The following is a 15,256-nucleotide window of genomic DNA, read 5'->3' on the forward strand; positions in this document are numbered from 1 at the left end:
CTCCCGTTCACGACCCTCTCCGATATCTGCACGGACAGGCCGGACTTCGTCTCCTGCACCAACGCACGACCTCGGTGCGGGCGGCCCGTTCTGGCTACGTGTGCGGCTGGCTGCCGAACGCCTCGGCCCTCTTCTCTCCGCACAGATCCCTGCTGCACTGAACAGATCCCTACTCTGCTCAACAGATCCCAGCATTGCTGACCCGATCCCGGCTGCACCGCACAGATCCCTGCTGCATTGAAATAGATCCTGCTGTAAAACAGAGCAGGCTGATGCAAGTGCCACTCCAGCACACATCTCCACTGTCCTCCCGACGTCTTGATTGGCCTTTTTTTTTGTCTCTTAACACTTAACGCTTCATTCTCGCCCTGCTGTCCACCTGCAGCATGCCCAATTAAACACCCCTAGTCCAAAAAAGAACGTGCACACATTTCTTTACTTTTTCTTTCATTTTAAATTCTCTCTTTTGCTTTGTTTCTTTACTCAATCTCTTGTTTTAATGCTCTCCCAGTCTGCTGTAATTGCTTTGAGAGGCGACTGGCCTTGCATTTTTCCTCCTGTGCTTGTGTGTGTTGTGTGTGTGTGTGTGTGTGTGTGTGTGGGTCGTGGGAGTTTGTGTTCATGCACGTTTGCGTGTGTGTGCGTTCGCTCGCTGACGCTGAAAGGAGTGTTCACAAGGGCCTGCTACGCGTTGTCAAACACAGCTGTTGTCTGTCCGTGACAGCCCAGACATTAGAGCGCTGTCATCTCCCACACCCCGTTTCCATAGCGCCTGACTGTGAGCAGAAGAATAATAACTCAATATGGTAAATGTGTGCTCAGTAGCAGCGGGTGACCTTTGGGTTCTTTCTGAACATTTGCATGATTGGAGCCCGAGATCTAAAGCTACTGGAAGGCGAGAGTGTAGCAACACACTCTGGGCTGTGGGTGGGATGCCGGAGGTTATTGCATCATATTAGGCGTGACATGTGTGTGTCAGGCACTCCTGGGGGGGTGGCGGGACCACAGTATGTCCTCTCTTGGACTCCCTGAATCAGCCTGCGTTCAGGTTCCCTCTGCGTCCGCCAGGGTCCACTAGGCTGGGCTCACTCTCAGTTCTGTCACTTTCTTCATCATCTTCCTCCTCCATTTTAATCTGTCGCCAAACCCTAGAGAGCCTCACTCCTCTACACTTTTTCCCATCTCACTCTTTCCTCTCTCACTCTTTCTCCCTCTCTCTGTCTCAATGTGTGTGTTTGTGTGTGTGCCCATGTAGGTATGCTTTTACTTATGCAAACAGAAGAGACCGAATGGCAGACTCGTGTGTGTGTGTGTGTGTGTGTGTGTGTGTGTATGCGTGTGTGTGCGTGCGTGTGTCACAGGGTGGTGAACTGTGTTCTCACACAGCCCTCTCTAGCCCACGCATGGCTTTCATTCAAAAACTACGCTGTCTTTTTCAGCTAGTGTCAGCACTTACTGCACTACCTGCATGCTTGCCTGTGTGGGTGTGTGTGCATGTGTTTACACTGCAACAAAACGCAAAGGTCCACGGAGCTTTAGAACAACAGCATAAGGGCATAAGGATTATTAAAAAGGTTGAAGAATCTCGCTGGGCATGATGAACTGTAAACCTGTGGCAAGGGCTGCACTCTGCCCAATTCCACTTTTAGAAATACGTCACACCAGTTAAAAAACCAGTAAGCATTCTAAGGTCCTGATGCCTGAATTCCAGTGACATAATACACTACAAAGCTTGAGTTACATGCATAACTGGTTATCACTCCGTTATTTGGCTCTGCAATGTATTTTGATTGTTTGTGTGTGTGTGTGTTTGTGTTTGTGTGTGTGTGCGTGTGTGTGTGTGTGTGTGTGTGTGTGTGTGTGTGTGTGTGTGTGTGTGTGTGTGTGCGTGCATGTGCGTGCATGCGTTCTCTTTGTTTACACACAGTCAAAAGCATTATCCTGTGTTTACCCTCTTTCACTCCCACTTGTTTTCTCAATAGACTTTTTAATTAACTTCACACCACTGCGGCCTCGAGGGTTTTTTAGGGGAGTGGTGGAGGGTCTCCACCCCCTCGCCCGCCCAGGGGAGGGGCGACACCCCGTGGGCAGAGGCAGACCTGGAGGGGGGCCTTCAGAAGGGGGCCTTCTGCACCCCCTGGGGCAAACCCGCTCGCTGTCGTTTAGGGGGTTCTGGAGAATCGGGGAAGGGGGGCAGGGTGTGGGGGGACGTAGCCATGCCGACCAGCAGTGGGGCAGATGTTGGGCGTGGATGTGCACCGGGATCTGTGGGTCACCTGCCGTCCTGCTTGTGGACAGGTGTGCCGTCTGGCGTTGGTCTCCGGGGAAACAGGATGTGTTCATGTCGCCGTTGAGAAGGGAGAGGCACTGGAGAGGAGGACAAAGTTTCATTATGCACGCAGACATGCTCTCTTTCTCTCTCTCTCTCTCTCTCTCTCTCTCTCACAACACACACACACACACACACACACACACACACACACACACACACACACACACACACACACACACACACACACATGCATATCCACCCCAAGAGAAGCACGGCGCTGCCTAGGAGAACCGGCAGGTCTGAGATCTCCAGACTTCAGAGTGCAAGGAGATGTTTGTTTACACGAAAAGAATGAACCACCTGTTAGAAGGAGGAGTCACAAAGACGAGAGGCGGAGCTTCAGCTAGATGCTCTCACACACACCCCCCCCCCCCCCACACACACACACACACACACACACACACCGACGTTCTGCTGAAAACATTAACCCCCCCCCCCCCCCCCCCCCCCCCCCCCCAACACCTCTCCATCTGTTATTGTGGCTGTGTTCTGACTCAGTAACTCTGGTGATTGGGTTTAATCCCAACTGAGTGTGCAGAGGAGAATGAAGGGTCTCTCTCTCTTTCTCTCTCTCTCTCCCTCCCTCTCTCTGTTTCTATCTGTCTCTATCTGTTGGTCCTTCTCTCTTTCTCAATCTCGGTCTGTTTGTTTGTGTTGCACAGGCGTGGGAGCTAGCTCTTACCATGGCCGCCGTGTTCTCATCGCTGTGGCACCTAACAGCTTGACCTGCTAACAACATTGTGGAAGAGAGTTTTTAAATCCAAAGTTAGAACATGAAGTTATGAATTTGTGACAAGACCCGGCCAGACTGGTGCTTGGTGGGTCTGGTCGTGCTCACACTGCGGGGATGAAGAAAGAGGCACAAGAATTTCAGCAGTAGGGGGAACATTTTGATGGTGCCGTGTGTGTGTGTGTGTGTGTGTGTGTGTGTGTGTGTGTGTGTGTGTGTGTGTGTGTGTGTGTGTGTGTGTGTGTGTGTGTGTGTGTGTGTTTGATTTTGATTAAATTGCTCCCTCGGGAAGCAGTGAAAACAGCAGTTATAATATTAAAGATTAAGGTTGTTTTAGATTCAGAGAAAGAACGCATAAACACAGTGGCATCACACAACATTAAAGTAAAAAAATAATAAGGTTACAGTTACAGAATAATGTTATGGGGTCAGCAGCACCATTGTGTAATATGAGGTTCTTAATAACAGTGCTGATAACGGTGAGATGGTCCGGACCATAGAGGAGCCTTCCACAGACGGGCGGAGCTGGACTTTATCTAACATACACTTCTCCCCTCCGGAACAGTTTATAAACGACCTCCTCATCCTCCCTCTCTCTGATTTATACACTGTAGGTTGTGTCCATATATCCTCACAGCTGAGGGAGACAGTGGCAGACACATGAAGACACATGGCCTAGAGATACAACTACAAACACACACGCAAAACACACACACATACACACGGACACAAACACACAGGACGAAAAGCACCGCGCAATAAGACAAAATACTAACTTGAAGCGTCTGAAGGAAACAAGATGGAGGACTGCAACAAAAGACTTGGAGGGATGAAGTAAGATGGTGAAGAAGGAGGTAATCACCAGGCAGCGGAGGTGGGAGAGGGGGGGGGGACACACAGGACAGAGAAACATGGTGTGTCACTTTGTGTGTGTGTGGTGGGGGGATAAAGGATTTATTAGAGCTTTTACAGAACAAATCAATCCCTAAACTACTTCTTTAACAACTCTGAAATCAAGAAGACTTACCGCTACCAAACACAGCACACACTCCTTAGAGTAGCAGCAGTGTTTTTAGAAATGCTAAACGCTTAACTACACACCATGCTGCATATGCTGGTGGACTGTATAACCGGATGGTGGTTTACATCCTACAGTAAATATTCAGTATCGAGTTTTGACAACTCAAACCAAATGTCGTTAAACCGTGCGCATATGAATCCTATAACTAATGCTTATTGGACATGAATCAATAATCTAATGGTCTCTAAATGTCAGCTAAAAAAAATGCATTAGTCCTAATGGTACCACCTTTAAATGAGTTTGACCCCACATTAACCTCCCATAGCTGACATTGACTTATTCTGGAGTTTCAGTTCTTTTCTGCAGACTTTCATTAGGCTCATGTGTAGCACTAATCAGAAGTGTCTGTGTGTTTCTATCTCTGAACGATGCTAAACCTCCTCGGGTATCACGGTGGCTGGTTATGGGGGCCCAGGCGAGGTGGTACTGCACCTCGGAGGAGTGTTTCATTTGGCAAGGCCTGCAGATACTCTATCAGATGCATTTTTGAAGAGTATGACTGAGATATCTGAGGCATTTCTGAGATGAAAGTGAAAGCACTTTTGTTATTCATTTTACATTGTAATACTTCTTCCGTGTTTGTAATCTCGGAGCTGAGCCCTTTCGTAATGAAATGAAGTTTCGGCAAAGCCCAAAACGGGACGCCTCAGTGTTGTTCTCACGGGCGTCTCGTCTGCGTCTTCATGCCACATTACACCGTCTCTAAAACACAAGGGAGGCGCTCGGGGGAGCTGACAGAGTCGGCCCGAGTCGGCACGTCGGTCCTGCGAAACACACATTACCGCTAATGGCTCCGTCATTAAAGCGGAGCTGCCCTTAAATTAGCCCCGCTGCCCACAACTCCCCCGCTCGGCGGCTAATTCCGGCGCGCTCCGCGCCACCTCGCGAGCGGCGGGCGCGAGAGCCGAGGCGGCGGGGAAAAGGGAGCGCGGGTGGCGGCTGGAATGGCGCCCGGGCGCGGCGCGGCGAGGGGGAGTCGGCGCCCCCGCACCCTCGCGGGTGGGTGAAAGGAGGGCAGGTGCGAGTGGGTGAGTCTGGACGCGGCTCAAAGCGCCACTCGCTGCGCGAATTATGAAGAGAAGCCCAGCCACCTGTTTCGAGGGGGTTGAGAAACTCCCCCCTCGGCCCAGACACAAGCACCTTCCTTGGCCAGGGACGCGTCCCAGTGTCCAGGGTTTTTAGATGTCATGAGTCATGAGCTCATCTCGAAGCCTGTACGACTCCAGCAAGATCTGTGTGTTGGTGTAGCAGTAGAATCAACCATGGGTCCATCAGCTGGGATTACATTTAATATTTAATACTCATTTTGCTATGTAATGACTGTTTAACTGTTTGATGGAATGTGGATGTCTCTCTGAACACTCTGAACTAGGGCGCTGTAGCTTCAAAATGAAAATAAAAACCTCTTCTCTGCTGAAAGGAGACTTTGCATCTCACACTGCTCATACCCTCTTACCCTTTGAACCCTGCATTGTCCCCTTGCATCCCCTGACCTTTTGACCTTATGTGTCTTACAGAAACTGGTGACACAGGCGGAGCAGATACAGGCGGCGTACCCCTGGCAAGACAGCATCAAGGTACGTTCGCTTCTGTTTGTTGGAGTACAAACCCAGTTCCAGTGAAGTATAACGTTCAATGGTTCAGAAATCATTTTAAACTACATTGGTCATGTAGTGATGTAGTCCCTTAGTGCCTTGGATAGCATGTCAAATTTATTTTAATGAACAAAGAATACATCATTGTTTTATTTGAGTGATACATGTGTTTAAACACATATAAAACATATCTAATACATCTGTTGGAATACAATTCTATGTCCTCTCAAAATCTGCATCATGTATAAAACAATATGTCTATATATCTGACAAATATGTGTTAAACAATATATGTCTCTGTACAGTATGTGTTAGTCGGTAATATGACACCGTAAGAAGTACATGCGTGTCATCTGACTGGGTCCTGGGGACACAAACTACACCATCACTGAGACTGATGTGTTTATCCCTACACACCACAACTTATGTACTCAAGTGGCTGTGTACAGCTACATCCTCAGAAGTCCACCATTCTCTCTCTGTCTGTCTCTCTCTCTCTCTCTCTCTCTCTCTCTCTCTCTCTCACACACACACACACACACACGCCTCACAGTCTCAACTGTCTCCAGGGAGACCGTGCTTGCTGTCATGCTACGCTTCCTACAAATGGAATTTTAACCCCGCGGCTCCCACGGGATATTCGAGAAAAGACTCTAAAACTAATAATTATGAGCCCTCCTCAGTGAGAGGGCCCATCACTGTTCATGCCTGCTTAACCACTGTTGTCACAGGGTGTGGGGACGGGAGAAGTGGTTGGGAGTGGGGGGGTTTGGGGGGGTATGGGGGGGTTGCCTATCACCCCACACACAGGCTGCCTCGGGTGGGCAGCCACAGAACCCAGGCAGCCCGCCTCTGGAGCTCTGGAGCCGAGCGCTCGCAGAACGTAGGCTCGTGTTACACACACATACACACACACACACACACACACACACACACACACACACACACACACACACACACACACACACACACACACACACACACACATACCCGGGGGCGACCACACCCAGGCACAGATGAAGCTCTTAGTTCTGTACTGATCTTCTGGAGGTGAACCCATGGTCTCGTGATGGTGCACACCAGCAGCTCTCCTCTTCATCACAACACTCACCGCCTTTCTCCTCTTCCTCCAGGGCCGACAGTTTAAGACATTGTCTGTCTCTTTCTCTCCACCTCATTCTCTCACTCTTTTTCCCCTTCTCTCTTCCACTCCACTCTTCTCTCTTTCTTTCCCCCCTCCCTCTCTCTCTCTCTCTCTCTCTCTCTCTGCCTCTCTCCTCCCTGTTATCAGCCCTCGTTTCTAATCAACCGTGAAAACAGTTTGAAAATGTCATATTGTTGCAAACACTGCAAATGAATCCTAATGGTGGTGCGGGCATTAATAATGTATCGCAGACTGATTTCATTTGCCTTTATAATTAGCTCAGGTAATGAGGCACCGAGGGGCCCTGCACCAGAATCGCTCCAGCACCTTCACGGCAGAAGAGAAGGAGAGGGCTGGCATGTCCTCCTCTCTCTTTCAGTCTGTGTGTGTGTGTGTGTGTGTGTGTGTGGGTATGTGAGTTTTCGCTGTGTTCTCTACTTTGGCTAAAGACTGCTGACTGACACTGTAATTAGATTAGACCTCCATGGTCTTTGGCACATTACAGTCCCAGACCAAAAAATATCATCAAGCAAGGGGGGTTAAGGAGAGAGAGAGAGAGAGAGAGAGAGAGAGAGAGAGAGAGAGAGACATACATGAAAAGTCTGTGTGTGTGTGTGTGTGTGTGTGTGTGTGGTTACAAATGCTCTGCTCCTTGCCAGACACAACCTGCGTGAACTATGCACCTTAGCAATGACGGTGATATTAGCCCCAGTCTGGGAACTGCGTCTGCCACACAGAACTACATAAAGACACATGTACACACACACACACACACACACACACACACACACACACACACACACACATATAAATGCTCACACACGCACACACTCACACACACACACACACACATATAAAGGCTCACACACGCACACACTCACACACATAAATGCACACACACACACACACACACACGTTAGTTAACACTAAAGGTGAAATGACACACATAGTCCTAGTTGTGCAGGTCATGGCTCAGTTTTTTAGTGTTTTATGAATTGACAGTGATCATAAAAGTGAATAAGTTCACATCAGCTTCATACATACTACAGAATATAGATTACTAACATTTCCTAATACCACATCACATCTGGACAGAAGCCATAAAATTCATTGCCTGAGCCAAATCAGTCACCATTTTAAGTGTCTGTGACTTGTAATGGATCTTCCAAATGGATTGTAATTTGATTGTAATTTGTGTACTGACCAGCCACTGTGACATCTGTCCCAGGAAGCCATTGTAATGCATGATATCATGCCGATCATCCATCAAATCGTGTATATGTGCGTGCACAAGCCAGCCAGCTATCATAACGCGTGTTGTTGGCCAGCCGTGATAATGTGTGCTGGACATTAGAGCTTGCTGGATTTTCTAATTAGTGCAACCAGGTAAAATTAGTGGAATCAACACAATCCAGGAAGCCTGAGCAAAATCTTGGTGAGGACTTTTACTTTTTGAACCTGGAATGCCCACCTCTGCATTGTATCACGTGTGCTGGCCAACACTGTAACACGTGTGCTGGCCAACACTGTAACACGTGTGCTGGCCAACACTGTAACATGTATGCTGGCCAACACTGTAACACGTATGCTGGCCAACACTGTAACATGTATGCTGGCCAACATTGTATCACGTGTGCTGGCCAACATTGTATCACGTGTGCTGGCCAACACTGTAACACGTGTGCTGGCCAACACTGGAACACGTGTGCTGGCCAACACTGGAACACGTGTGCTGGCCAACACTGTAACATGTATGCTGGCCAACACTGTAACACGTATGCTGGCCAACACTGTAACATGTGCGCTGGCCAACATTGTATCACATGTGCTGGCCAACATTGTATCACGTGTGCTGGCCAACATTGTAACACGTATGCTGGCCAACACTGGAACACGTGTGCTATGCAGCTCTCGTACACCCGTGTCTGATGGTACTGCCACAAGGGCAGAAACAGTTTCGTATGGCTGACAGAATCCCGGTGTCTTATGGCCCTTTTTCATCTCATCTGAATGCAACAGGGTGTGAAATGGACATTAAAGTGCTTTATTGCATCTTATTTTTGTCCAAGGTCGTTTGGGTGCATAGTGCCATCGGATTTGGTTTGCGACCTGTTTTAATGGTCATTTTAATGGAGTATTTTTTTGTCGTTGTTTTGTTGTTTGTTACTTTTAACAAAACTACAAAGAAGCTCCACACATCTACGGCCTTTCTCTGGTGTATAATACTCTTTGGTCTGCCTCACCGCTGGTATCAAAATAAAGATTCTACTTTCACCTTGAGGTGAGTTCGGTATTTTCCACGGGAACGGAACGTATCGTAGCACTAACAACGAACCGCGGTGATGGGAGAATGTAGCTGCTCAGAGAGTATCCGTGACAGCACACCACAGTTTGGAGAGTCTGCGTTCGTATTTGAAGTGTTATTCGGTCTTAGGTAAAGACATTTTGTCCTATGGAGCTCAAAGTATCAGATCAGTATCAGATGAGTCCATGGCGACTATGTCTGCAGAGGGCAGTAGTATTCCATTGTTTCTGCTGTATCTTTCTCTACAGTCTACTGAGTGAACCATATAAGGCCTCAAACCTTTTGCAAATTCATTGCCCCACCCATTTGAGACAAATGCACAAATGTACATAATGTTAAATAAAAGTGGCATGTTTACTATGTGATTACAAATCCTTTGCCATTTAGAAGTGCCTGAAGTGTATGACCTGAGGACATTGGCAGATGTTTGTCTACTGATGCCAAGGCAGTAATGGAGATTGCTCCTGCTTATTCCAGGGGCTTTCTCCTCTCGTCTTCAGTAAGTGAAACACGTTCATTCAAGGAAAACAGTCATCTGGGTTCTGACACGTCGCTCGGGTTGTTTGAGACGTATCCACTGCAAGGTGAAGACATGCTGTGGGCTCTCTTGTAATGGGTTGTAATGTAAATGCACGCGTGGCCCTCGTGGTCCGACCTGCTCCTGTTCCGCCGTTAGGATTCACGGCGTGGCGACTCGTGCCACAGACATGTTTGAATCACCAGCGCTCCGTGGAACGAGTTGTGCTTCTCTTCGACTCGAAAAGGCAAAGCCGTGTCTAAAAACAACAACAGAAAAGATTTTATTGGGAGGCCAAAGGTGGACGCCTCGGCGCTGAGCGGGTTACCCCGTCTGCAAACAGCTCCATAGTCGGGTCCGGCGCAGAGACAGCGCCAGTCAGCCACGACTCTTAGCTGGGAGCAGAAGGGTTAAGTGCTTTACTCTCGTGCATCGACCTGTTTGATTAGACAAGTTAGAAAGAGGGAGGCGTGTGGGGGAAGGAAAGGGGGAGAGAGAAGTGAAGGAGAGTGAGAGAGAGAGAAAGATGTCAGGAGAGAGAGGGAAAAAGATATGGAAGGGGAGAAGGAGGGGGGGGGGGATGGCGGGAGGGAGGGAGAGAGACACACTCCTTCTATCCGAGTGTGGCAGCTGCTGTATGTTTGAAATGCATTAGCGCTAATAGCTGTGCCATTAGGGGAGAGAAGAGAGGCACTCCACAGATGGGTTGAGAGAGGAGGAGAGAGAAATAAAGCCAGAGAAAGAGAGAGAGAGAGAGACAGGGGGGAAAAAAAGTGTATGTGTTTGTGTGAGAGACGGGGAAAGAAAGGAAGAGAGGGAGAGAGAGAGAGAGAGCCGCTGAGTGAAGGAACCATCTTCCAAGCCATTTGGTGTAATCATCATTCTGTAATCAATCAAGCCTTTCATCATAGGACAAGCATGCACGTGTGTGGAGACGTATGCGTAAGTGTGTATGTACGCGTGCATGTGGGGGTGTGTGTGTGTGTGTGTAGTAGGCTACATTATTGTCAAACAATTCCCTTGCCATTTCTTCATCATGCCTACGAAGCACACACACTCTCTGTTCCCTGTAGCCTGCTTGCATGTAGCATGATGGTAATATCGTTCATTTTCTCAAGACCTCACGGGTAAATACATGACGCACTCTTAGGAATAAATGCTTGACTTTAACACTCCCCACTTCCTGCTCCCCGACACTTCCCTGACACCACCGGCACATCAGCCCCTGCTGGTTGGAGGGAGAACTACAACCTCTGCTCATCTCAGCGGCGCTGTGTGTAATGAGGCTTTTGTTTGAGATAATTGGCCCGGGTGGGCTCTGAGCGCCGGCAGCCTAAGAGGGCCGTCTGGGCCAGGCTGAAAAACTAGACAACTAGAGTCCCAGTCATGACCCAGACTTCTGGTCGTCAGGTCTGAGTTAAGTCTGATTCAAGTCTGTGTCTTGGGATACCAAAATGACATTAAGACTTACAATATTAAGACTTTCTTAATTTTCTCCATCCATTACACATTACACAAATGCTCCATTTAATATTTATAATAGTATACTTTGAAATGTAAATTGTAATTATTTATAAAATTGTACTATTTTATAGTACAATAATTGTACTAAAAATTACTTATTGTACTATTATAACTTAAATCAAACTAGTCAAATTAAGTGTCACGGTATGTACAATTCACATTGTAACTTTTGGAACCAAATGATGTCTAACTTATTCTGTCTCCCTTCTTTTCTGAAATGTATTGAGAAGTCACCACAAAAAAATGTCAACTGAATATAAATCAACCGTATATGTGCATTTGTAATATTAAATGAAAACACGGTACAATTTCAGGCTGCCCTGAAAGTAAACTGTCCAGGTAAGCCATCGTGGAGAGGATCGAGAAGATCTAACAAACACACGTCTGAGTTAGTGAGACTACCAGACAGTAAAAAATAATAATAAATATACCTGACAAGGTGACAGCCATCTTGCACCAGGTTTACATAGCTTGACCTTCTTATCTTGCTTGGTAATGGTAGATAAAGCTGACATCACAAAATCTATCATAAATAATATGTGGCATTAATAATAATAATAATAATAATAATAATTATTATTAACAATAATAATAATAATAATAATAATAATAATAATAATAATAATAATAATAATAATAATAATAATAAATTGATTGGATATTGGATAAGAAGAGCAGTGGGTCAGTCTGAGTACAGATTTTATTTAAGGTGTACTGACTGAAAGGACTTTTTTATTCTTTTTGAATGGAATGTTGATATTGAGTAATAGCAGACAGAAATGTCCAGTCTCTAATTGCCTCAGGTGCTGACATCACACTCAACTGGTCTCCAGAACCATTTCTGAGTCCACTTGACCCTGAGTTCGAGTCCAAATGATGTCAAGACCCACAAGACTGCTCCCATTTATTTACACTCTCGAGACAAGTCCCAAAAGTGAGATCATGCCTGAGCTCTCCAACACTAAGCACACTAAGATCAGCAAGAACCACAGTTGACACAACATTGATTTGACACTTACTGTGTCCAGTATATAAAAAAAACATTACAAAAAACTTCACATTGGTGTAGCAGATTTAATATGAGCTCTGGTGGTTGTATCTTTAAGCAGAGTTATTAATGGAAGTGCCTGTTGGACATAAGAGGGTGATGGACTTGTAGACTACGTGAGTAGAACAGAACAAAACTGTTAATCACACTCATGTCTGCTTGAAGGTTGGTCCAGTGGGTGGAGGTCTGATGCTTCTAGCTGATTAATCTGGACATTCTTATACATCACAGTTTACCAAGAAATCAAACCTAACTAGGAAGCTGAGTTTTGCTTGAGTGAAAATGAAAAGTGAAATGTTTCTCAAGTGAACAGCACTGAAATACTAAAGACATAAATTATTACAAGAGTACCATGAGTATTCTAAGAGTAACAGTACAGCTGAGGTTTTAGAGTTATAAATAGCACTTTCATATAATGATGGAACGCTGAAGTCTGCTTTATACTGGTTAAAACACAGATGTTGAGATGTATTATAGAATATTGCAACTTGTCCAGATGTGAAAATGATTTGAAAGATCTGTATCGCATTTAAATGTGTGGAGGTAGCTGTAATGAAGGTTTTTTGGATGAAATACATAATCAAAAACGCACAAATACATGCACACACACACACACACACACACACACACACACACACACACACACACAAGGACAAACATATATACTCACATATATACTATATACACACTTTCAGAGGAACACACCTGTCTCCAGCAGTTGCCTTGGTGATCCCTGTGGTTTGGTAATTCGAGCTTCCTGATTGCAGCACTAGCTGTAATTGCTTAAGTGTCTCTCCTCAAGGGTTCACCTCTCACTCCAACTCTGCCTGGCCTCCCTCTCTCCCTCACCCTGTCTCACTCTCTCACCGCCTCCCTCCCTCTCTCTCTCCCCTTTCTCCTCCTTTCTCCTTTCTGTCTCATTGCTCCCTTTCTCCTTCTCCCTCTCTCTCTCTCTAAAAGGCCAGTCACACCTGTTAAGTTTCCTACTAATAACTCAAATTGTCATCCTCTCTCTCTCTCTCTCTCTCTCTCTCTCTCTCTCTCCCTCTGTCTGTCTCTCCACACATTTTCTTCAGTCTCTGCCTGAGGGTCTTAATGGGGCATCCAGAGAGCTCCTTTAGGAACATTAAGCTTGAAATAAATAATTTCTCAGCTTCAGAGCTAAACTGGACGATGCACACAGGGGTGGAGTAAAACAGAGAGGGACACGGAGCAGATTTAACAGGTGTGTGGATGAAAACATGACGAAGGGAAGAGAAGCAGTGCACACACTGAGGCATGAAAACGAAAGCAGCTCCATAGACCCTGTTTTTTTTTAAAGAGCCATGGATGTGGCTATCTTAGGGTGATTTATCTTAGGGTGATTTATCTGGATCAGAGCAGGCTTTCTGGGATTGCGAGACTCTCTGGGGCTCGGTGTGGCCCTGGCCCCGAGGGTCTAGTGGCTCTCTGGAGCGTGGGTGCTCCGCCGTGTCTAAAACCTCACCATCGATCCCCTGGCTAGAGGCAGGATCGATATGCAACCAAATCCACCCTGCCACGCTCCGAAGGACAGAGGCCCATCTCATCACACACCAGCACCCACACCCTCACGCCAGCCCCGTGAAGGATTCTGGGTATCTGTGTGTGTGTGCGTGTGTGTGTGTGTGTGTGTGCAGGCTCTAAGCCTGTGCCGGCAGGTTGGAGAGAAAGTGGAGAGAGGACAGGGTGGTATTAAGTGAAGAGATGAGCTCACGTAGCAGTAGAGGAGAGACGCGCGCACACACACACACACACACACTTCCACACACACATCCACACACACACAAACACACATCCACGCATACACACATCCCACAAACAGCCCCACACATACAGCCCCCACACACACATCTCACATACACACACCCCTCCACACACACACACACACACACACACACACACACACACACACACACACATCCTCCCCCCAAACATACACAGCCCCACACATATGCAGCCCCCCACACACACACAGCTGCACACACAGCCCCCCACACACATCCCTCCCACTCCCCCCTTTTTTGGTTGACTGTCCAAGGCTTTAATGGTTATAGAGCTTCATAAATGAACAGGGCTGAATTTCCCCAAAGCATCGTAAAGCAAAGATGATCTTGAAATGGTCGAGCGAGTATCACAATTAACCACTCTCTCTATTTTAAGATGATCTTAAAACAATGATGATATTGGGAAATGGGGCCCAGCATGATACCCACACAGATCACAGATAAGTACCATAACAACACACACACACACACACACACACACACACAAAATAGATACCTACAAACCTTCTTTAAACCCATGCTGTGAATTAGACTCATGTATGTTCATGTATGAACTTTGTATAATGAATTACACCCTTTTAATGTCCTTCAACAAAAGTTACTCAAGAACTCACATAGCTTTATTTCACAGTTAGTTAGGCATTGAATGAAATTGTGATTGAAATATTGCATATATTATGTGAACATTTGTAAAGTTACATTTCTCTAAATGTTTATGGGAAGTAAAAAACATGTTTTTGCATGTTAATGAGTAAGAATAGTGGGATATATATTTTGGGATAACATTTTCTCCCAGACTAAGACATCCATAGTCAGTGTAGTACATGCACTTTTTGCACTTTTGGTTGTACATTATTAAAATACTAAGTAGAGATTTGAAATTTTATTTGTTATACTTTGTTAAACATGTTTTTCATTGGATGATGGAACTGCCAGATATGTTACTGATATCCAGTTGAGAGGAGACGTGATTGTAATTGTCCGTACCAATAGCTAATTGTTAAAAGACATTTTAGATCATCTTTTGAATTTATCCTTATCTGTGTCCACTGGAAAAGAACCTGACCCATGTCCGCTTCCTTTACGTTAGATTGTGTATGTGTCTCTGTGCTCTGTTGATCAGCGCCCCCCCCCAATTTCACTCGTGTCCTTGGCTGACACAGGTCTCCTTAATC

General features: G+C 46.3%; 1 protein-coding gene across 1 annotated transcript in view; it reads left to right on the forward strand.

Moving 5' to 3' along the window:
* Positions 1–3,901: 3,901 nt before the first annotated feature.
* The window catches only part of cacna2d2a (calcium channel, voltage-dependent, alpha 2/delta subunit 2a), an 83,978-nt gene continuing 72,623 nt past the window's right edge, over positions 3,902–15,256 (forward strand). The window contains exons 1-3 of the mRNA XM_077013686.1: positions 3,902–3,936; positions 4,969–5,171; positions 5,614–5,720. Of these exons, the coding sequence (XP_076869801.1) occupies positions 3,902–3,936; positions 4,969–5,171; positions 5,614–5,720 (345 nt within the window). The remainder of the gene's footprint in view (positions 3,937–4,968; positions 5,172–5,613; positions 5,721–15,256) is intronic.

This window comes from Brachyhypopomus gauderio, chromosome 8 (assembly GCF_052324685.1).
Source record: "Brachyhypopomus gauderio isolate BG-103 chromosome 8, BGAUD_0.2, whole genome shotgun sequence".
In the NCBI taxonomy this organism is placed as follows: Eukaryota; Metazoa; Chordata; class Actinopteri; order Gymnotiformes; family Hypopomidae; genus Brachyhypopomus; species Brachyhypopomus gauderio.